The sequence below is a fragment of the Metarhizium acridum genome (genome assembly GCF_019434415.1).
Source record: "Metarhizium acridum strain ARSEF 324 chromosome Unknown scaffold_13, whole genome shotgun sequence".
Lineage (NCBI taxonomy): Eukaryota > Fungi > Ascomycota > Sordariomycetes > Hypocreales > Clavicipitaceae > Metarhizium > Metarhizium acridum.
In genome coordinates this window covers 2,408,819-2,431,000 of record NW_027094016.1, presented here as the reverse complement: position 1 = coordinate 2,431,000, position 22,182 = coordinate 2,408,819, and the positions used below count along the sequence as shown (strand labels likewise).

The 22,182-nt window shown below is 51.8% G+C and overlaps 8 protein-coding genes across 11 annotated transcripts; 2 read left to right on the top strand and 6 right to left on the bottom strand.

Moving 5' to 3' along the window:
• Nucleotides 1–713: 713 nt before the first annotated feature.
• J3458_003362 (uncharacterized protein) lies at nt 714–3,794 on the top strand. 2 transcript variants are annotated; one of them, XM_066117708.1, is made up of 2 exons: nt 714–1,056; nt 1,115–3,794. In XM_066117708.1, exons 1-2 carry the CDS (start codon nt 975–977, stop codon nt 3,496–3,498), a joined length of 2,466 nt encoding a protein of 821 aa, XP_065977499.1. In that variant the 5' UTR covers nt 714–974; the 3' UTR covers nt 3,499–3,794. The 2 variants fall into 2 exon arrangements, with proteins under 2 accessions (XP_065977499.1, XP_007811609.2); XM_007813418.2 differs by having other exon boundaries at nt 714–3,792.
• J3458_003361 (uncharacterized protein) lies at nt 3,702–4,642 on the bottom strand. The gene is made up of 2 exons (XM_066117707.1): nt 3,779–4,642; nt 3,702–3,725 (listed from the first exon to the last, which is right to left on the bottom strand). The coding sequence occupies exons 1-2, from the start codon at nt 4,516–4,518 to the stop codon at nt 3,719–3,721; spliced, it is 747 nt and encodes a 248-aa protein (XP_065977498.1). The 5' UTR covers nt 4,519–4,642; the 3' UTR covers nt 3,702–3,718.
• On the bottom strand, nt 4,589–5,075 carry J3458_003360 (uncharacterized protein; the record flags this gene model as incomplete). The annotated part of the gene is made up of 2 exons (XM_066117706.1): nt 4,589–4,681; nt 4,743–5,075. 2 exons carry the CDS (start codon nt 5,073–5,075, stop codon nt 4,589–4,591), a joined length of 426 nt encoding a protein of 141 aa, XP_065977497.1.
• Nucleotides 5,076–7,770: 2,695 nt separating this feature from the next.
• J3458_003359 (uncharacterized protein) lies at nt 7,771–8,861 on the bottom strand (the record flags this gene model as incomplete). Its single annotated transcript, XM_066117705.1, has 3 exons — nt 7,771–7,800; nt 7,849–8,164; nt 8,236–8,861. The coding sequence occupies 3 exons, from the start codon at nt 8,859–8,861 to the stop codon at nt 7,771–7,773; spliced, it is 972 nt and encodes a 323-aa protein (XP_065977496.1).
• Nucleotides 8,862–9,263: 402 nt separating this feature from the next.
• On the bottom strand, nt 9,264–12,464 carry J3458_003358 (uncharacterized protein). 3 transcript variants are annotated; one of them, XM_007813421.2, is made up of 3 exons: nt 12,206–12,464; nt 11,880–12,146; nt 9,264–11,819 (listed from the first exon to the last, which is right to left on the bottom strand). In XM_007813421.2, exons 1-3 carry the CDS (start codon nt 12,245–12,247, stop codon nt 9,834–9,836), a joined length of 2,295 nt encoding a protein of 764 aa, XP_007811612.2. In that variant the 5' UTR covers nt 12,248–12,464; the 3' UTR covers nt 9,264–9,833. The 3 variants fall into 3 exon arrangements, with proteins under 3 accessions (XP_007811612.2, XP_065977494.1, XP_065977495.1); XM_066117703.1 differs by having other exon boundaries at nt 9,639–12,146; XM_066117704.1 differs by having other exon boundaries at nt 9,639–11,819; nt 11,880–12,463.
• Nucleotides 12,465–12,612: 148 nt separating this feature from the next.
• Nucleotides 12,613–15,383, bottom strand: GND1 (phosphogluconate dehydrogenase (decarboxylating) gnd1). Its single transcript, XM_007813422.2, has 5 exons — nt 15,045–15,383; nt 14,648–14,680; nt 14,022–14,577; nt 13,499–13,936; nt 12,613–13,386 (listed from the first exon to the last, which is right to left on the bottom strand). The coding sequence occupies exons 1-5, from the start codon at nt 15,056–15,058 to the stop codon at nt 12,946–12,948; spliced, it is 1,482 nt and encodes a 493-aa protein (XP_007811613.1). The 5' UTR covers nt 15,059–15,383; the 3' UTR covers nt 12,613–12,945.
• Nucleotides 15,384–16,933: 1,550 nt separating this feature from the next.
• On the bottom strand, nt 16,934–21,070 carry J3458_003355 (uncharacterized protein). Its single transcript, XM_007813424.2, has 3 exons — nt 20,041–21,070; nt 19,678–19,978; nt 16,934–19,620 (listed from the first exon to the last, which is right to left on the bottom strand). The coding sequence occupies exons 1-3, from the start codon at nt 20,722–20,724 to the stop codon at nt 18,791–18,793; spliced, it is 1,815 nt and encodes a 604-aa protein (XP_007811615.1). The 5' UTR covers nt 20,725–21,070; the 3' UTR covers nt 16,934–18,790.
• Nucleotides 17,118–18,212, top strand: J3458_003356 (uncharacterized protein; the record flags this gene model as incomplete). The annotated part of the gene is made up of 1 exon (XM_007813423.2): nt 17,118–18,212. The coding sequence occupies one exon, from the start codon at nt 17,118–17,120 to the stop codon at nt 18,210–18,212; it is 1,095 nt and encodes a 364-aa protein (XP_007811614.2).
• Nucleotides 21,071–22,182: the final 1,112 nt, after the last annotated feature.

Genomic DNA, 22,182 nt, shown 5'->3' with positions numbered 1-22,182 from the left:
GAACAATAATTTAAGAGTTCAAGAGACGATAGGGAATGCCAAAGAAGGCCAAAGGAAAGATAGTAGCTAAGATCCCTCGCAGCACAGAGTGGCAGGAGGAAAAAAAAAGCGAAGAAAAAGCGACCAATGGTCAGGGAGGATGAATCGGGTTTGGGTGGTTGGTCGACGACGATGGGGTTGATTGGCAATTGAAGCGACGAGGAGATGGAGGGTCAATAAACGCAACCAAGAAGGGGGGATAACGAACTGAATTCAATGAGCACGGAAGTCTGAAGCCAGCGATGCCGCGCTGATGCTTGCTTGCTGAATCGCTCTCTGGGGACGAACAGCAGCTTTGCACGGGGAGGGAGGTTGGAGGAGGCTCAATCGGAGAAGCGTGGGTGGAGCTCAAGTGCTGTCAGCTCTCTTCTCACCTCCCAGTCGGCTCAAGTCGCGCCTTCCTGTTGGCGACGTTGACGCCTCGGCCACCTGCAGCGCAACGACGGGTGCAGAAAGGTGCGAGAGTCCTATAAATGCACTGTATTGGTAGGCATAAATGCAGTGGGGACTCACAGTCAGTCGACAGCATGCAACAGCCATACTCATTCCAGCCAATGAGAGAGAGCATTCTTTTCTTGGTGAGGCAGGTGGCGACCTCCGCAACGGCGGCGACGGCCGACAATGCTCTTCTGTGGGGGGGAGCGGCCCAAGATAAAGGGAACGGCTCGACTTCTCCATATCCTGCATTTCTTCAGGATATCCGGAATGTACACAATATTCGGATCGGCCATGCCTCGGAGGTCCTCAGCCAATTCTGTCTCGTGTAGGCAACTGGATTTGGGGTCATGAGACTTCGACACGTCCAAACTTAAGTATACGACCAACCGCACTCAACCGTCGTGCTTTCAAACGAAGACTGCTGCTGGTCATATGATCTAAGATATACCGATTGTTCTTGTATTACTGCCTTCGGATCTACCTCCTTTTGCGTGGAAATGACGGGTTTGCCGACTGTCACCAGTGGTTACAATGTGGCTGTGGAGGAATTTCGTGAGCATGAGTACCCCATGCTGAAAGGTAAAACACTAATAAGCGATTACGTTCGTCAGTGGGCATTCTTCTTACGATTGTGCAGACTCTGTCTATCTGGATCACGCGGGCTCTACTTTGTGCGCCAAATCTCTAATGGACGCTTTTGCACAGGATATGACTTCGACTCTCTATGGCAACCCTCATTCTGGCTCATGGTCATCGCAGCTTTCCACAATACGTATAGACGACATTCGATTACGATTACTACGTTTCTTCAATGCAGATGCGTCCGAGTACGACTTGGTATTTGTTCCAAATGCCACAGCAGGTGTCAAACTCGTGGTGGAAGCCATGAGAGCGCTCCCGGAGGGCTACTCATACGCCTACCATCAAGCATGTCACACCAGCTTAGTAGGCGCCAGGGAAGACGCAAGGCGGAGCATATGCGTTGACGATGTTGACATGGCTTCATGGCTGCGGGGCGAAGGTCCGTTTTCGTCCACCGGTCCGTCTTCAGCAACCCTCTTTGCCTTTTCTGCCCAATCTCATATGGACGGGCGACGGTATCCCATATCATGGCCGAGAGAACTTAAGGATAACTCACATGGCAAATCAACCCCTTTATTCACCCTCCTTGATGCGGCTTCATTTTCTGCCACATCTCAACTAGACCTCAGCTCACCTGATTTCGCTGCAGACTTTGTAGTTCTTAGCCTGTACAAAATATTCGGATTTCCCGATTTGGGAGCATTAATAGTTCGACGTTCTGCGGAATGTATTTTTGACTGGCGGCGATATTTCGGCGGCGGTACAGTTGATGTGGTCACTTGCAAAAAGGAGGAGTGGCATGCGAGGAAAACCCAGTTTCTCCACGAACGTCTGGAAGACGGCACACTACCATTCCACAATATCATAGCCCTGGACTCAGCAATGACGATGCACACGAAGTTATTCGGCTCCATGGATCAAGTCAGCGCACACACTTGTTCCCTGGCTCTGCAATTGTTCGATAGGCTGGAAAGCTTGCGACATGGCAATGCTGTACCGGTGTGCGTCATGTATACCCAGCGTCCAGATCCTGCCGACTTACTAGGAACGGGCCCAGTAGTCTCGTTCAACCTAAAGAACAGCGCAGGCGGTTGGGTCAGCTTGGGAGAAGTCGAAAAATTGGCCATCCTTCACAAGATTCATATTCGAACGGGCGGTCTATGCAGCCCGGGAAACATAGCAGCTGCTTTGGGTCTGGAACCTTGGGAGATGAAGCGAAATCTATCTGCCGGAATCCGATGCGGTGCTGATAGCGAGCTTATGAGCGGCAAGCCAACTGGTGTTATTCGAGCAAGTGTGGGCGCCATGAGCACCAACTCTGACATTGAACGATTCCTCGAATTTTTAAAGGAGTTCTTTGTTGAAGCGCATCCTACGCTCGTATCACTCGGTGAGAAGACCAAGAAAAATCTCCAAGGGCCACCCAACATCCGTGTTAAATCAATCACCGTCTTCCCAATCAAAAGCTGCGGTGGCTATGTCGTACCGCCAGGTGTGCAATGGGATGTGAAACCCGAAGGACTAGCATGGGATCGTGAATGGTGTCTGGTTCACCCAGGCTCAGGTCAAGCACTCAGTCAGAAACGCTATCCTAGGATGACACTCTTTCGACCAACACTAGATTTCGAAAAGGGTTTCTTGCGGGTGACATATCACGGAGTCAGCAGCAATTTGGGCCTACCAGAGGTTCAGGTCCCATTATCCGCGAACCCATCCTTGTTTGGAGAGGAATCTAAACGAATGTCTTCCCAAGTCTGTGGAGAGGAAATTTCCGCCCAAGCATATATTTCGCCCGAAATCAACGACTTCTTCTCCCAATGTCTAGGCGTTCCGTGCGTGCTAGCAAGGTTCCCTGCCGGCGGTCGTGGCCTCATGAGCCGCACCGTCAAGGCACGCATCCAGAAACATCAACACACTAAACTGCTGTGCACGCTACCTGGCTCGTTTCCTGATATTCCGTCACCCCCAGACTCTGACACGGAGCAGCCTACCGAAGGCAAAATACTACTAGCCAATGAAAGTCCGATTCTGCTAGTAAACAGCAGTAGCGTGGATGCTCTGAACGGCAATATTGTTAAGAGAGGTGGCACAGGAGTCCCAGATGATTCCTTCAGAGCAAACATTGTCATTGAAGCGGACCAAAAGAGCAAGCACACTGCCTATTCGGAGGATACCTGGAGCAAGATCCGCATCGGGAACCAAGAATTCAAGCTGCTCGGCGCCTGTCGACGATGTCAAATGGTCTGTGTTGACCAAACATCCGGCGTCAGAAGGCAGGAACCATTTTCAACACTGGCAAAGACCAGGAGGATTGATGGGAAGGTGTATTTCGGCGTGCACATGAAACATGAGCCTAGGCCCAGGGATGTGAGCTTGGTGAACCAAGCACCCACAATTCAGGTTGGAGAGGCTGTTACTGTTGACAGATGGATACCATGATTACAACGACTGACACCAACGACGAACTCTGTATAATTACAAATGTATGTAACGATGTCTCCTGGCCATCGTCTTGCACGGCATGTATAGATTATTCTGGATGGGGGAATCATTTGCTAGCGTATTGGCAATAATAGGGGTGCATGGAAAATAAAGAGGTCATGAGCTTTTACCGTCTTGTGATCTTATATTTGATGTACAAGTATTACGATGTCGCGTGTCAATACCTGCAGACGCGACGTGGTTAGCTCACGTCAGTCAGCACGATGCAAACACTTACGAGAATGATTCCAAGTGAAACCAAACCTCAGACGTCCCAGCGTGTCCACTCATAATACGTTGCTGTTGTGCTGCCGCCTCACTTGCAACGTCGTACACCATTCCGGCTGGCCCACAGACTGCAATGCCAACAGTGCCAACAGACTGCTGGAGTGACGTCTCCCTAACCGTGGCCCCTGTGTCTGGGCGTCCACGGAAGACCTTGATGCCAAAGAGGGAGGTAGTTGAGTTGGCAGATGACTGTACTCTTTGCTCTTCCTTGCCCTTCTCCTCATCACTACCATAAGATGTGGTTCTTGATACTGGAATCTCCACAGCTGAATCATACGTTTCATGGAGAAGTACACCTACTCCGGGAAACTCGGTTGCTCCAGAACCGCACTGTCGCTCTGCAACACGCTGCAATTCCTCGGTATACCATATTCGCATTTCTACATCTTTAGTAGCCAAGACGACTTTCAATTCACTTGTAGAGTTTGAATCACGCCGACTCAGCCAATCCTCAATAAGCGGCAAAGTAAATACGGACCCAGAGCCGCCTGCGATGAGTATCGTGCGGTCAAATCCCTTGTACCAGCGCGCAGGCAAACCTGCATATGGACCCTCCAAGAGAACTCTGAGGCTAACATCTTCCTGTTTCCGAGCCATCCTGGCTAGTCGATCGGTCAAGCCTCTCAGTGGTTCAAGATGGAAGACCATCTCGTTGTGCTGAGTCCCCTTTGAAGGAGCTGAACATAACATGCTTCAATGTCCTGGCCAGGGCGTAGAACAGACTACTCAAGTAGATGACCCCAGCGGCAATGAAGTAGTTTCAAGATGTCATGCGGAAACTACGGCGGAGGAAAAAGAAAATCAGGAAGACGGCTGCAGAGAAGTAATGCGTCGACTTGAAGAACTCGTACCACTTATTTCTGTTAGGAATTTGACAGCGCGGGCAACTGCTGTATTGCTAACCGAAGACGTACGTACCGAATCCACGAGACGGACATGAATGTTAGCCAGGCTTGGGCGATGATGGCAATCACGCCGGTCAACCGTACGCCTCCTGTGCGAAAGGCGGCGGCCAAATCGCCTTTGTCACGATGGTAGACGATGAAAGGAAATGTGTTGACGAGGGCCAGTACCAGCATCGCCCAGCTAACCCAACTATGCCATGTGTTTAATGTGTTTAGTCTCTCGGTTGATGTACCGGTTAATGCAGTAACCATGTTGGCTTTGGCCCCGAAGGCGAGTATAAACGACACGCAGGCCAAAGCCATCCATCCCAGTCCGCGTAGCGATAGGAGGCGAGTTTCCATAGCGAGCGTCAGTTGGCCAGTAGTACGGCTGGGGTCCCAAGGTTAGCGCTGAAAAAAAGACGACGCCGAATGCCGCGAGGAGGAGGTTTCTGAGAGACTGGGATTGCCAACTACCAATTCGACAACTCTTGTAAGATGGGAAACGAACAGCAGACACGCAGCAGCGCCAGGATTTTCTTTGGGTCACGGTGGCCGGAGTAAAGTCGGAGGCGAATCTACCAACGGTGAATAGTGTGATGGCAGATACGAAAAGATATACCACGGGGAGGCAGTAAGCCAGATCCGCCTGGTACCTAAGATATGGTCAGAGGGTAAAGGTCTGTGAGGAGGAGACGAGTTGGTGTCAATTAGCCGACTTACCAGAATACCCAGTAGCTATCTTTTAGGGCACATTGATTCGGTTTAAGAGTACAGCTTTTCGGACTACGAGAGGAGTGAAACTGTATTGGATTGTTCAGTATTGGCAGAAATGGCGTTGAAGACATGCCCGAGGAGGCCATCTCAGAAAAAGCCATCTTAGAAGAAGCCATATCGGGATGTGTCGTCATTATGCCTCCCAACTCAGTCACCTAGATAGAACTTGGGCTTCTAACAAGATGGTTTATGTTAGGCGAAAGGGTGTAGGAAAAGGATGGCAAGGATATTGTAGATTGCAGCAGAGGAGTGGAACAAGGTGAGGACAAGGAAGCCGGTGCAAATAACCCATTGGGCTCTCATGGGAGATGAAGAAAACAGATAGTGACGTTACTTTTTTAATTAGATATAGGCAGTATATAGCACCAAACGTCGATGTATCATGGCCCTCTTTTGCATGATACAGGTATGCACGCCGTAGTACAAAGTATACAAATCATGTCACGGCACCGTTGGCGCGACACCCTGCTAGTCCATGCAGATGGCGAGGCAGTGATTAAAACATCCGAAACGTTCTCCACGGACTCTCTTCTCTCATGGGCAGTCATGGAAGTTGATGCCGTCCGGGGCCCCAAACTATGCGCATATTTGAGCATCTTCCATTGCCTATGCTTGGTTTGAGATTAGCACGACCGAGAACCTGCCAGACACACGGGGAATATAGGGGTTTGGGTTGCAACACTGCCCAAATTAAAAACTCAGTGGTATTGGGCGACAATTTGATGCAACATGGATGCGTTCTGCTGGGAGCCATCTGGAGTCAAAGACAGACATGGGCTTGCTGAAGACGACGCAGTTGCGCAAGTTGGTCCTTGCGCTGAAACCCTCAAACAAAAGCGAAAGAAGCTGCATTTGTGCTTGTTGAACTAACAAAAGAGCATATTCCGCAAGCCCAACGGAAAATTCATGGAGATCAAAGAGCTGCCCGGATTGCTGCCGATGGCTGCTGTGTCCCTCTCGCGAAGGAGTTCAATATGTTGAGGTCGAAATGAGTAACAAACCAGACCAACCAACATTCAGCTGGGCTTCCTCTTTAGGGTGGCGCCTGCCCGCCGAGATAGCGCATGACACCTTCCACATTTTGCATCGACTCATGCCAACTTTCTCCATACCATTCAGTGTTCCGTTTTATTCCATCATCTCGCAATATATTTCCAAGGCTCTCTGCGCAGCCATCAATAAGAGTGCCCACATAGCTGCATTGTCAAAGTTTCTTGCCTGTCTGTGGGTGTCGTGGTACAGAGATACGCCTCCCCCCAAAAAGCAACTCATCACTGGCGGACCAAGAGACAACTCGAGGGCCAGCACAAACAGTGAATGCAAGCTTATTTCCCGTCTATCTCCGTTATAATTGCCAAGACGGGATTGCATTGTACTCAGATAAGTCATTCGCGAGCGTGTTGTCATTGTCCCCCACGGAGGCCATGTAAGTCAATGTCGGGAATCGCGTGGGGAATGGTAACGCTGCATTGTGTGGTATACAAGCAACTGACGACAAAGGATAGAGACCAGGAGCCATACGGAGTACGATGCCTGTGTGTTGAGACGATTCAACATACACACGGGCGAACGAGGTCTCCTACAAGCAACTTGGCACAAGGAGATGCACCACTATGGTCATGTAGTATTGGACATTCTAACCTAGCAGTCTATTTGGGTGCATTTCCCCCCACTGATTTTTCGCGTAGCAAGATAGAATTATGCCTCTACTAACAAGCCGGAAGAAGCAGGATTCCCTGACAAAGAAATAGCAGCTCCCGCTCAATTTATAATAGAAGTTCTTGGGCGTCAGTGCGGACATCTGAGATTGACAACCCACTAGGTAGGTATACATGATAGACTGTCTGGATACGTATCTAGTAGTCAGTCACGGCAATGTCAGACAACTGCCAAGTGAGGCGAGAGGCAGGAAGGCCATCAACAGGGGCCTTGTTTAGGTAAGTGACATAACTCGCTTGCCGAGCTGTGATACAAGAGCGAACATTGCGTCGTTGTGTGGCCTACATTCGTTATGCGTGGTAATTTGCTTGAAAAATCAGTTATTTGACCCCTGTTGACTCTATAGGGATAGTCTCAAAACTTGTTCAAGTCAACACAAACTGGTCACTCGGATTACATACACCGCCAGCAGTGATCACAGCCACAAATTCCCAAAGCAGAATAATCTCAACCTCATGGTATCGGCACACAGATATAACACAATGACCCTCAAGGTAGTCCAAGGATTAATCCTAACGGCAAGAACCGTCTTTCCTTATGTTGCTTAACCTCAAGGATTGAACTATGCCAGTGTGGGAGTTCGAACAATATCCTGGAGACTGTTAGGTGTCGTTCAGTGTATGTAACTGGTGTGACGTACCTCGTGGTCAAGAGCTTGAAGTTGGTCATCTTCCGGAGATCGTTTTGCCATGGATTTTTTGGCTTTGGAACCCTGTGTCTTGCCCTTGTTGTTGTTCTTGTTGCCGTCCTTACCGCCTCCAGATTTGGCAGATGCCCCCGTCTTTCCAGAGTTTAATTGCTTGTCCCTGTTCTTGCTTCCATTGCCCCCCTTTTGCTTCCCTTGCATATTCTTGTTTGAACCCTGATTCTTCTTGCCAGCCGCCGCCGAATCCCCATTGCCGCCTTCTTCTTGGCCTCCGTCTGCGACGGCTCGGCTGATGACGTGGTCGTCGAATCTGAAGCACTAGGCAGAGGCTTCAACTCTCCCACCGGCTTCTCTTCGCCTTCGACTCCGGGAAGCGGCAACAGTCCCTCCTTTTGACCATCTTTATTCACATCCTGCGTGGGCTTGGGCACCTGTTCATTCACGCCCGTCACCATCGCGTCAACTACCTGCGTCCCCGACATGTGCAGCTTGATTGGTTCGGTAGGCAAGGGCAACAGCATCTTGCTCATACTTGTCACTCTCTGCTTCGTCACCACTCCCATGCTATTCGTAGCTACTAGATCCGTGACCACAGGAATGAGACGCGTCACAATAGCAGGCTGCTGTACGAGGGACTGTATGGTGAACTCCTCTGATACGACAACGCGGGCTTTGGAGTCGATGATGACCATGTTGAAGCTGGGGAACGCGGCAATGGAAAGATCAGGCGCCCATGTTAACAGCCCAATATTTTGTATGCCGACTGTATCGTCATTAGTAGAGATCATTTCGAAGGGTTCGGGGGACAAACCAGCCACCTGCTGTGCAATAACAGTCCGTCCTGCGACACCCGCCGGCACCAGGTTAATCGCGATCGGTGCCTCCAGCCCAGCCGTATTCCACTTGATATCAATCTGCTTGCCGAGCTCGAGAGCCGATGCTTTTGACGGCGACGAAAACTGTGCCGTGACACAACCTGCCAGAACAGGTAGAAAGATAGAACGCATTGTGAGTATCGGTAAGGACTGCCAGAGTAAGGTAATCAACCTGGACTTCTACAGAGCATGGAATGATAGGAACGGAAGTCGACGGCGATACCAAGGTTTTTTTGTCTGGGCAACCTCCCAGAAAATACTATGACTACAACCCGTCACCGAGACCCCGTGGTGAGGAAACGTCCATATCCGAAGTTTGATCAGCGACACGCCCAGTCTAGAGCGACGCCAACAAAACCATGAAGTTGATGCAATCGTACGGCCGCCATGCTTGGTCTGCAGGCAGCGAAGCACGCTTAAAGTTGATGATGAAACGGGAATGTGAGCCAAAGACTAGCATTAGGAAGCTGACACAGGGGCAGCCAACGTGAGAAGATAAAGTGAAACTGCGCGACGGGAGATAACTACATTGGACGAAAAGCGTCGCTGTTGACACGCAACGCGGGGAAACAACCTATCACACATTGCACTGACGAATTTTCCGACTACTACCGTAGTTAATCTCGCCAAGGAAATGCAGTTGTGTCACCTTAAGCCCTGTATCCTCTAAGATGACCTCTGAGGCTGAGAATCTGCAACAGTCATAGGATGATCAAACCGCTTAAAAACCGTTCAGACGACCACGGGACAATACTCCGTGACCAGGACAGAAGGTCACTCTTGGCGACAGTTTCATCCGGTATCTCACGGCATTATAATCGTGCGTCATGACAGCACTGTTCAACTTTTTTAAGCCGGGCTAACGATTCACACTGTCGTACAGCCAGGTCAAATGCATGAACATGCCAATCCCATTTACACCTAATCCCGGTCTACCTAGCAAAGAAGATATTAAACAAAAACAGAGAAAAGGTGGAACCAAAAAAAAGTACATACACCGCCCTATTACCAGGTCTGCGGCAAGAGACATCACGCCATTCTCCGTTTTATGATTCTTTCAGAATCTCCCAGCATCGAGCCATTCATCCTTCTGGGGCCGTACGTCTACAGGTCCTGATTATGAGCATCGCCCGGTGTGCCTGAGGAGTCTACGTGAAAAGCGTCGCCAAATGCAGAGTCATCCATGTCCATCTGCAAGTCCAAATCTTCACCAAGTCCCCCGGCTGAGCCATCCAGATCAGGGGCATCGTAGCCCGCCATAGCATCGCCTGCGGTGTCCAGGTCACCTAGTGAGCTGAAATCGTTTTGGTCGAACGAGGCGGAACCGCCATCCGTAACTGCAGGGGTGGCGGCTGCGGATATAGGCTTGGTAGGAACTGGAGCCAGCTTTTGTTGCGCAACCTGTCCGCTGGTTGCTCCGACTGTAACGGTTGGAGCGGCGATGGGAACAGCAGCAGTAGGAGCAGTTACAGCAGCGCTCGAAACCGCAGATGATGGGGCATTGCCATCTGGAGATGCACCGCCCTTTGGCACCACAACCCAATCACCACTGTCAGTTCCCTGATCTGCCGCCGAGTCGCCCTGCGCCTTGGAGTGAGCCCCCATTCCAGACATGTCAACATCGCCTGCTGGATGTGAGTGAGAAGGCCGTGCTGATCCCGGGCCTGCCTCTGGCACTGTTGGGAGAGCCGGTGCCGGAGAGGGTATGTTATGAACATTGGACGGTGTTGGGGCATTCGACTGCGCTGCGGACACTTGGGCCTGAGGCGTCGGGAAGTTGTTGACCGGGGTTGACGTAGACGAGAATCCAGTGTGCATTTGGTCCAGTAGGCCTGCTGCAGTGCCTCCCATATCCATGTCTGAATCACCCATCATCAGGCCACTATTCTGTGAGCCCGATTGCGACGGTTGCCGGGACATCTGAGTCGTGGGGCCCGGCGTGGGTGGCTTGGGAGCTGGAGCTTGGTACCCGCCGTCCTGAACTCTCTTGATAACGGGATGAATGTCAATCTTGCGTCCTATAGATGCCTCTACATCTTTGAGTATATCATCAAATGGCGTCTTTTCTGGCTGTAATGCCGGCGCCCGCTGCTCTTCCACATTGTCTGAGCGGTCCTCCGCTTTGAATATCTCGGGGACAGGAGGGTCCGGAATGGAGCGAATTTGCTTCTCCTTGATTTTCAGAGCTGAATTTTGCTTGAAGCTTGCCATGAGCTCGGCGTGCTCTTCCTGCAGCTTCTTGATTTCCGATTCAGTAGATTCGACGTGCTTGCACACTCGTTTTCGGAACTCGTCTGCCAATCCTGGGTCCAGACGGCCAACATATGGCTTTTCTGGAGACTGTGTGAAAACATCGCCTCCTTGGGCAGTAAATATACCCTCGGTCAGAGATGCCAGCTCGCCCTTGAGCCCAAGGTTCAGGTCGGATGGCTGGATCTGACCTATTCTGTAGGCCGACGAGAGAATCTCCTCCATCCACTCGTGATTCTGCTGGTAGCGGTGCAGAGAGATCTCCCTGGGAGTCAAATGATCAAACATGTCACCCCTTGAGATATCCTCCTCGTCATCAAAGGCAGAATCCATGGGGTTCATGCCTGGCACTGTAGGCTGCTGCTGCTGCTGGTGTTGTTGCTGTTGTTGCTGCTGCTGCTGCTGCTGCTGGCTTTGACTCTGTGAATGTCTCGCGCGCTTAGCGGGGGGGCCGGGTGCTGGCTGAGGAGGGTATGCCATTTGCTGAGGAACTCCTCTAGGCGCCATCTGAGGGCCCATTTGTTGCCGAGTCAGCTCAGGAAGCGACGGCCAGTTGACGCGATCGGAGAGCATGAATTCTTTTCGTCGGATCTGGCCACCCCGAAGGAGGAAATGTCGCTGTTGCATGATGGCATTGACGCGTTCATCATAGGGAACCATGTTTGCTGGAACGCGATCATTCTGCTCTGAGGGACCGTAGTGGACGATGAAGAGGCTCATGTCAAGCGGAGGAGGGTTGGGGTGACCTGGAGTAGGTACAAGTCGGAATCGTCGTCGGGTGTGAAGCGCAAACTGCTCGCCGGGAATGTACCCAGCCTTGAGGTAGTAAATTTCCAGTATCTGCCATCAAAGTGAGTTAGCATGTGAATACTGTCGATGGGTAGGCGCTGTCGTGTGTACCAAGCCATTGCCCAAGTCGTGCTTGTAGACTTGCTCCGGTGGTGCCCAAACGAAACCGTCCGTCGCGAAGTTTGTCCCCAGCCGCTGGAGAGGCTGCCAGGTCAAGAGAACAGTACCATCGGCAGGTTTATCGAGATATGTCCAGAAGAACGGAGCGCGGTCCCTGGCAATCTGAGGGGCAGTCATGAGCCACTTTGCGACCTCGTTCATGTCGATTCGAGGCATTGTCGGATATCGATAAGAGGAGACCAGGTGGACATGGGGCATCTGGCAACGAGTTAGCAGAGTCAAAATTGCCGAAATCATAACGCATGATGAGAGCTCACCAGGTCCTGGGGGACGGTGTGGCTAGGATCTGGTTGCGCCATCTTTGAATGAAGGCGCCGTCTCCTCCGTGTCGTCAATCAATTGAGGTCGTCCGCGTGCTGAAGCCCTGGAGAAATTCAAATATTCGATGGGTTGAGCGTGTCAAAGGGTATTGCGTCCAACCAATCCAGGGCGGCGGCAAACCCGGTTGATGATTGGTGATGGGCCTGATTGGGCGGCGCAATCGCTCGTGATGGACTGTGATGAATGGAGTTAAAGGTGCTTGCTTGCTCGATGTTCCTTGCGAGGCGCGGGCCCAAATTTGCTCGCGACGAGGCTGGATGGCGTTTGGCCAATCACAGCGGCCATTGCCCGTCGGATAAGGTGGATCCGTCACTTGCGATCATCTCTGGTCACTCCAAGCCTCGCATGAAGTTGTTGCTTTCAAAACATAACTAGGTAGCTAGGTAGTCAATGCTACAGTGGCAATTGAGGAGCCAAATAATGGATATTGAAACTACGAATTTTTTTATTGTAGCCTACTATTTTTTATCCTTCTTCTTTGGGAGAGTCCGGTGCTCTCATGACGCGGCAAGGCGACGACGGCTTGTCACGGAACCATGAGTCCCACAACAGATCCATCTTGTATTAAGCATAATTCACATCTGCATCAGCTTTCCCGGCAAAAACCCAGTGTACGCCCCCAATGAATTCATATTGTATCTTCATGTCCCTGCATACCTCACTCCCAATACAAATTTTACGCCTGGTAGGTGGAGGCAGAGACGTTGCCGCCACGGCCGGTCCAGTTGACGTGAACGTCCTCGCCAGTGCGGTACTTGTCATTGGCGGCTTCAGGCTTGACACGGAAAGTGTGAGCACCGAAGTAGTCGCGCTGAGCCTGGAGGAGGTTGGCAGGCAGGTCCTTGGTGCGGTAACCGTCGAACCACGACAGGGCAGTGGAGAAGGCAGGAGTAGGGATACCAAGCTCAGCGGCTTGGGAAACAACATCTCTCCAGCCGGGCTGGGCCTTATGGATGGCCTTGTTGAAGAAGTCGTCAAAGAGTAGGTTTTTAAGTTCAGGATTCTTGCGGTAAGCGGCAGTGATGTCCTTCAAGAAGACGGAGCGGATGATGCAGCCACCACGCCACATGAGAGCAATGGAAGGCTTGTTGAGCTTCCAGCCAAAGTCTCTGGCGGCCTGGTTGTAAGAACAATGCTCGTTAGTATGGCACTCAGCACTGTAATTGGGTGTACAAAGGAAAGATTAAGGGGGCGGGGATGGGATTGGAGGGCAGAAAGGAGAGTCATACCTCCTGCATCAGCATGAAGCCCTGGGCATAAGAAATAATCTTGGAAGCATACAGAGCCTGCTCGAGGTCTTCAAGGAATTGCTCCTTGTTGCCTTCAAACTTGCCGCTGCTGCGCGAGACATACTGCAGCTTGGTGGAAGCCTCGACACGCTCTGGCTTGATGGCAGACAGACAACGAGCCAAGACAGCCTCAGCAATCAAAGTGACGGGCATGCCCAAATCCAAGGCATTGACCGCAGTCCACTTGCCAGTACCCTTCTGGCCGGCTTGGTCAAGAATCTTCTCAACAAGAGGCTTGCCATCGTCATCATTGAAGTACATGATGTCACGGGTAATCTCGATCAGGAAAGAGTCCAAAACACCCTTGTTCCACTTTGCGAAGACATCACCCATCTCCTTGTTGGAAAGGCCAAGACCACGCTTCATGATGTCGTAGGCCTAGAGGTTCAGGTTAGTCAAGGTTCTCGCACTGGTGAGCTTCTTGGGTCCGCAGCCTTCGATTCGGAGGATTCTTGGAACATACCTCGCAAATCAGTTGCATGTCACCATACTCGATACCGTTGTGGACCATCTTGACGTAGTGACCAGCACCCTCGTCTCCGACCCATTCACAGCAGGGTTCGCCATCACTCTTGGCAGCGATGCCCTGGAAGATGTCCTTGATGTGAGGCCACGCCTCCTCGTCACCACCAGGCATCAGAGAGGGACCGTATCGGGCGCCCTCCTCACCACCGGAAACACCGGATCCGACGAATCGGAGGCCCTTGCTAGCCAGGTACTTGGTGCGGCGGTTGGAGTCAGGGAAGTGAGAGTTGCCACCATCAATGATGATGTCGCCCTTTGAGAGGAGGGGGAGAAGCTTCTCAATCCAGTCATCGACAGCCTGGCCGGCCTGAACGAGCAGCATGACACGGCGAGGAGACTTGAGCTTGCTTACAAACTCCTCGACACTGTGGGCACCAACGATTGATTTGCCCTTGGCCTCATTTTCCAAGAATCGGTCGACCTTGGAGACAGTTCGGTTGAACGCGCAGATGGTGAAGCCGTGGTCGGCCATGTTCATGATGAGGTTCTGTCCCCTGTCTCGAGCTGTCAGCTGGTGCCGCACGGCCCGGGGCATTATTCGTTCTGACGAGGGCACAAACTTACATGACAGCAAGGCCGATGAGGCCCAAATCAGCGCTTGAAACATTGTCAGCACTTCTTGAAGCTTGGATGGACGGAGAAGTTGAAGCGGGCTGAAAGGGTTGGCGAGGTTGCTGGGCGCCGCCAAGCTTGAGATTAGCGAGGCGAGCGCTGTCCCAAGACCATGAGCAGGGTGTCAACGAGGTGAGTCAACGGGCTCCAACGCTAGCTAATGACGACTCAAAAATAAACACCAAAACCGGTCCCGCGATGACAGCTATCGAGGTGCGAAAAGATGCGCGGAATTGAGAGGTCACAACCAGACAGCAGTATGGGGGGCGGGGTGGCGGGGTAACAGCGGGAGCAACAGCAGGAGCAATCAAACGTTTGATGGAGGGGTTGTAGATGAGGCAGCACTTACACGGGGCCGGACATGATGGCGTTGTTGGGGTATTGTATGGAGTGGAAATATCTCGAGAGGAAGCTGGAGGTGGACGTGCAGGTCGAGGTGCTTTAAGAGAGAAAGGAGAAGCAAGATCAGGACCGGAGGGAGAGAGGTGTGGCAGATGAGAGAATTATAACGGGGGTCGAGAGATTGGAAGGCGAAGCTTGTTGTTACAGCAAACTGACGCTCGAGAAGTTTGGCGTGACCCGGAAAAGCGGGTAGGGAGGAAACAGTGATTGGCGGGGCGGTAGAATCATCGTCATCGGGGCCCGGCACGCCCGTTTTCACAAAAAGCTAGCTTCAGAGGGCCGTCAAGCTTGACGACGGTCATTTTCAAATGTCTGGTGGCGTGTAGCAGAGACGCATGGGAGCATTAAAGCGGCATTTGAAAGCGTGACCATTTGACATCTGGGAGACCTGAGCAGTAAACTGGAGGACTATCAGAAAGCCACAAAGGCACGTTCCAGTCTCGTTCCTTCCTCGAGAATCAATTGTTCTTCGCCAGTCATACATGACAAACCGTTACGTGCGCGGGGCCCTATCTTTGGCTTTCCACTCCACGCCCCCATCCTACCCATGGACTACGTTTCTGCTGTGGCTGCATCATCATGACCAAGCTGGCCCTAGCTTTGCTTGTACAAGCGTCCATAAAGGTTCAAATGCGCCCATTGTATGTCAGCCTTGCTTGTGAGAACTAACACATTGTGATTAGGTCTTTTGGACATGAGATGCCAAGCTGCTACCAAGGGGTCCAGCGCGTTATGGACGTGCTTCACAATCCATTCCAAACCATGCATGTCCCAGCGCGGGACGCCCGGATCACCGTCGTATCAGGATATGAACCAAAAAGAGAAGAGAAAAAATCCCAAATATGCACCTGCAATGCACCCCGCCGCCCCGGCCTGGTCATGAAAGGAACTGGCTGCCGGAGACGAACTCTCGGGCTGGAGACTACATGTGAAACGAGTGGTTTTCACTTCAGCCCGCGCAAGCCATTAGTGGAGTCTATCCTTCTCTTGCCAACGGCCCCATCACTTTTTTGCCGTCTCACTCACCAAACGAGGCTTGCTTGCTGGCACGTTGGGGCCACGACACTAGTAAACTCGTTTGCTGGGTACTACCTAGTAATTAGTCAGTTGCCGGACCACAACGTTCCGTCCAATACCACACCCATGTTGGCTAGGTTGCGGTAGGCTCTCGATACACGATCGGTAAATGTGCTTCTCCGGGTGATGAGAGTGCTATTCTACCAATCCAATTAGCGTTCAGACTTGAGGCATGTCATACCGACCTGTAACGGACTGAGGGCTCGATCCGTATTCGGCCACCTAGGTAGTTAAACCACAAGGAGCATTGTCAAGACTCCATCATGCTTTGTCATAGCCAACATCTCGTAATGAGCCTTATTTTGGCTGATATCAACTGCCTGAGCTCCGAATGTTCGATCTCCATCCCCTCAGAACAAACAAGGCCGGTCCTGCATCTCAACTGTGCGGCACTTGTTGATCCCGCCTACATCACTAGTACAGTAGTAGTACTCCCTTCGGACGATGGCCCGGCATGAACCCCCACGGAACGCCGGCCGAAGCGCGACCCACCGGGACCGGAGGTAATGCATCCTCACCTTGGGCTTTTAGTTGATGCCGTCAAGAGTAGCGATGGCTGAGGCCGTAACTTTATAATCCAAAAATAAACATTCCATCATTATGCGACTCTGAAAGAACAATCGTAGGTTCGCCTAGCAAGTAAACTTTTTGACAGCTTCGAGCTGTCCAGGGAGCTGTCAAGTCTCCGAAATGTCACGTGATGGGACTAATGACCGGAATTTTCCGTGGCGCAAGGTTGGGTTCGACGTCAAGGCACCGCGAAAGGCCTTCATCTAGCATAAACAACTTAATAAGTATCTTGAGACATCGACACACCCGAAATAACCTCCCGGCTGCCAAACCTCCCCAGGTTTTTGCGCAGGAATCAACTTTGAGTGTGTAACAACTCAAGGTACGTCAAAAACAAGGAAAGGCACTTGTAAATAGGTTCCCTCTGTTCATCATGGCCTACCCGCCTCCTCCAGGCACCAGTTCTCTCCCACCTCGGCCTCCAGCAAACGCTGGCAACAACATTAACACCGGTCGGTCGGGCTTCAAACCCGCTTTTTCGACAACCTCAAAAGCCCCCGGGCACGCGTACACGAGCGGTCCATCCTACAACGCTGGCGCATCAGGATATCCTGGAGCCTCGACAGCGGCTCAATATGGTCAGTCTACATATTCCAGCTATTCTGGCGCAGCCCTCGCCGATGTGAGCGGCGGGGGGCGAGGATATGGATATCAATCAGCACCACGGCAAGGTTACGGTCCTCAGAGCTATTCCCACGGTTCGACATCGTACTCTGCAACACCCCAAATCAGGAACCCCTTCCAGATGCCAGGTCAACAAGCCGCCGTCGTCTCCAACCCTAGCGACTATGACCCCGACATGGCCGCGCAAATAGCCCAGTGGCAGAGCGCATACTCGAGCGAAGCAACACAAGCCGTCGACAAGAATGGCAAGCCAATCACTCTAGACGTTCCGAAGCCAGAAGTTCCCGCAACGGCTATACCAGGCCAGCCCGACAAGAAGAAGACGGTGGTCCGCCAAGGCGGCGGTAAAAAATGGACCGACGATACCCTCCTTGAATGGGACCCTGCCCATCTCCGCCTATTCGTAGGCAACCTCGCTGGTGAAACGACGGATGACTCTCTCCTCAAGGCCTTTGCGCCGTGGAAGTCTGTCCAGAAAGCCCGCGTAATTCGCGACAAGCGGACGAACAAATCCAAGGGCTACGGATTCGTCAGTTTCAGCGATGCAGACGATTTCTTCAACGCCGCCAAGACCATGAACGGCCAGTACATCCAGAGTCATCCCGTGATTGTCAAGAAGGCCAATACAGAAATCAAGGCCACCAATGTCAAGGAGAAAAGGAGCGGGAAGAATAGCAGGAATAATAATTGGAAAAAATCAGGTAACCAGCAGGGTGGCGGTGGTCATGTTGGTGGAAGCGGCACCTATGGTACGTATGAGCCAGCAGCCCTTGGGCCCGTTGCGCCGACGGGTGTGACTAAGCCTGGACAAAAGACCAAGAATGGTTTGCGACTGCTGGGATAGAGCACTGTGCTGTGGAGTTTGGATGCTACAAATGCATCGTATTGTTCCCGTGCAGAGTTTGAGCTTTTTAGCGTTTGTTCTGGCGTTGGGGGACCCTCGTATATCCCGTACGGCGTTTGACATTCGAATATCAATACAGCACAAATCCACTCGGTAGATTGTCAGTTTCTCAGGTTACTGTAGACGGGTCGCGGGAACCAAACCATGCATGCAAAACGCAGATTTCCATTACTACGTGCCACTGACATGTATCCAATGTCTAGTCGCTTTATATGCTGACGTGGGCCGAACTTTGGTATTTCCCCCTCTATATCAATGGTATATCCGAGCCACTCTACCTTGACTCACTGGGGCAAAGAAAAAAAAACTCATGTCGAGATCTGGTACCCTTCTCGCCGCCCTTTTCCTTTTTAAATCCAGCTTACAAAACAGATGAAGTTGATGTCCCTTCCTGAGGCCCAAAATTAGACGTCAATATACAAAACATTGAAACAAATAAAATCAACGCTGGAGAAACCGGTTTGCAGTATGCTTAAAGTAACAAATCCCCATCATACACGCTCTCTTCTACCCGCTTTTCACTGCGCGTTTGACGGTCGAGGCAGGCCCGGTTGCATGTCACCATCCACTGTGACAATCCCCTGCTCCTGCTCGTCAGTCCGTTGTAATAGACCTGCAGTCTCTGCGGCCGAGTCATCGTTGTCCATGTCGCTACCACTTCCGCTGTGACTGATTGGAGTTATTGGGTGCACGCCCGCATGGCGCTCATGGACTTCAATTTGTGCCTCTTCGCGCATCTTGGTGATCTTGACATAGTTGTAGGCGCCAATGGCGGCCATTGTGACTAGGAGGCCAATGACGTTGATTGGCGTGAGCCTGTCGTCAAAAACAATGGACGCGGCGGAGATGGTTACGACTTCCTTGAAAATGCCTGCAATAGACAAGGTGACGACGGATGTTCGTTGAAGAAGCGCAAATTCAGATGCAATCATGAGGAACGCAATGCAACCTGGGAATAATAGGAAGAGTGGTGTCCAGACACCCCATTCCCCGCCAAGGGTCTTGAGGCCATCCCACAACGGCCCGAAACCCTCAACCGGAATAGCCAGGGAAAAGAGAACGACAAACATGACGGGAGATAGGAAGAAAATGCTCGAAAAGGGGTTGGAGGTGGCTGGGTTGCGTAGAAGCAGAATCTGCGTAAGAGCCCACCGCAGCCCTGAAAAGAATGCTGCGGAGATGACGAGGAAGAAGCCTCCAAACTTGAATTCGACCTCCCCAAACACCATAAGAATGACACCAAACGTCATGGTTGCGATGATGGCAACGAGGCGCCAAGTTGGCGTTTCGAGACGGAATACGAAGGCGAAGAGGAGGACAAAAGCAAGGGATGAAGATTTGCACATGGCTGGTGCTGAGTATTAGCATATGTTGTTGTCAACGGCTGTCGGAATATGCAACGTACTGTAAAATGTCAAGCTGATAAACTTGAGTGACGTGTTTCCCAGTCCGATATCTAGACTAGTAGCGGCACCACACGGGCCAATACGGGTAAGATAAAATATTTTGGACATGACGGATCCCTGAGGCTCAGACTCATGCCTGGATCGGCCGCCGTCAGAGTTGTGCGCTGCCTTTGGCCGTAGTGAGGGTACGAATATCAAGACCAAGCCTGACAAGACAAACTGCACAAGCATATGTGTAGATGTGGTGAACAGAGGAAATGCAAAATTCAGGCGGTCCTTGTCGAACATCCATTTATTATACTAGCCAGCCAATGGTCAATCCAGGTATGTGAGGGTTGTGTTGATCCAAGATTGACACTTACTAATGAGATAGACAGCGAAAAGAAATACCACAGCAGAATCAAAACCCCATTAACGAAGAGGCTCCTGACGACATTGCGATCTGCTTCCTTGCGCTCGTCGTCGGAAAGATGTTTCTCGCGCGCAATTCGATTGTCCAGCAATGTATTCCTCCTTCGTTTCTTTTGCTTCCGCGAATTATCCTTTCTCGTCAACCCCATTTCCTCGTCGTCGTGCAAATCCTCATCACTGAAGCTGTCTCTCCCCGAGTCGTCCTTGCTGCTGGAGCCAGACTCTCCAGCACTTCGACTAGGTACATCGAGATGTTCCTTTGAGCCCTCTTGCAGGCTGGAAGACGAAGGGGCGTGGCCACGGGAGCTCTGGGAATAACTTGGCCGGCCAGGAGCAGGTACACCAGAGTGACTATGACCACCAACTGGGTTCATGAGACTACTCTTCCGCCGCCGATGACCCGGAATTGGTTCCATCTCGATATCGTTGCCGGCAGAGCCTGGGCCGACGGCTTGTCGAGAAGAAGTAGAAGGATTGGCCGAGACAGGGGCGACGGCGCCAGAGAGCTCGAGTCGAGGGTCGAATTGTGAAGCACTGCTGCGAAGAATTGGTGACTGGGCTGCGTCGAACGCAGCTAGGGGAGAGGAAGAGAAGAGGATAGTATGGGAGGGGGGAGATGATGGGTCTGGGGCCATGATGGAGATCTCAAAGGGTCACAACAAAGCTTCCTATGCTTGGCAGGGTACAATGTCATCTTGGACTCGCACTTGGACTGGGGCGGGCACGCGACGGTCCAGTCATTGACCAGCACAGGTGGAATTGTATGTCTGGGGTTTCGACAGTACCAGTACCCAACGGCCGAGGACGTACGTCGAGAGACTCACGAGCACTTGAGCCACCAGTCGGCACTGGGGCTCCCCGGTGTTTAAGTGGGTAAAATGGCAGGCCAACAAGGGAGCCTATTGGACATGTACCGCAGCCGATCACCCAGCCGAAGGAAGAGAGATGCGTGAAACAGTACAGCCGGCCACGAGATGCAAGCACAGATTCAGACGGAGGACAGTCCAAGTGGTGGTGGTGTTGCATGAGGGGGGCAGATGAATTGTGGGGATAAACTTCGTCGCTTGGACCGATTGATGAGTGTTCACAGGCAATAGGCGGCGTTTCCAGGTACCGACTAGGAAGTCAACTGGTGCCTTGGTACCCAGCCACTTGCAGCTGACTACAACCGTACCAGCCCCTGGCTCGCGGCCGCTAGAGCACTTTGGGCCAGGTCACAGGGCGAGACGGCGCTGCAAGTCTCCCTCCCTCCCCCTTTGCCCTAGTTGCGGGTGTCTTGGCTCCCGGGCGTCAAACAACAATATCAGCAAGACCCGGCCGCAACAAGACCAAACATTGGTAATTCATATCAATAGCAATTGATGTGTTGGTGAGCGATTTGAAGTCTCAAGGTGAATGGTCTCCTGGGCCGAGGGAGGTGATAGGCTTGCCGTCGCCGTGAAGGATTATTGCAGGGCACGCGACTCAAGCGACCAGTTGACAGACATCTGGAGCAAACAGCCTCCAAATGTTTTACACAACGACCGCTCACCGTGCAATGGGACGGACCATGGCTCAGTCCAGACCTCCTCTGGTATTCTATTTCTTCAGAACACTCCTGCATGCCTGTCTGTGCTCTCCGGCAGTTTGGCTTGCATCGCAACACCGCATTAGCTTTGCAACAGCCCAGCCGATAATTTCTTGCAGACTTGGGCACAGCACAGTGACCCACGCAGCGGCACAACATTGAACATGTCGGCATGATTAATTGATGGTTCCCCCTGGATGGACGGACGGCTGGGGCCCAGAATAAATGGGACAATAAGCTTGGCCAACCAAGACCCCTGGAGCTGGGACTGAACCATGCCCAGCAATAATCTGTTTTTTGGACAACCGATCCTGACTTCTTCATGCGGGCTTGGGCGTAGCCAGCATCGCCATCTCTCAGCAATAGGTGTCGCGTGCCATTGTCGTTTTCCCTACAATATCCACCGCATGAGGTACGTATGTATATACATTTTACTCTTCCGCCAATAGTAAGAGTGGCTTGTAAGTTCAACAAGGAGTGGTGTACTAATCTTGGAGCACAGAGACGTGACAACCGTTGCTGCACG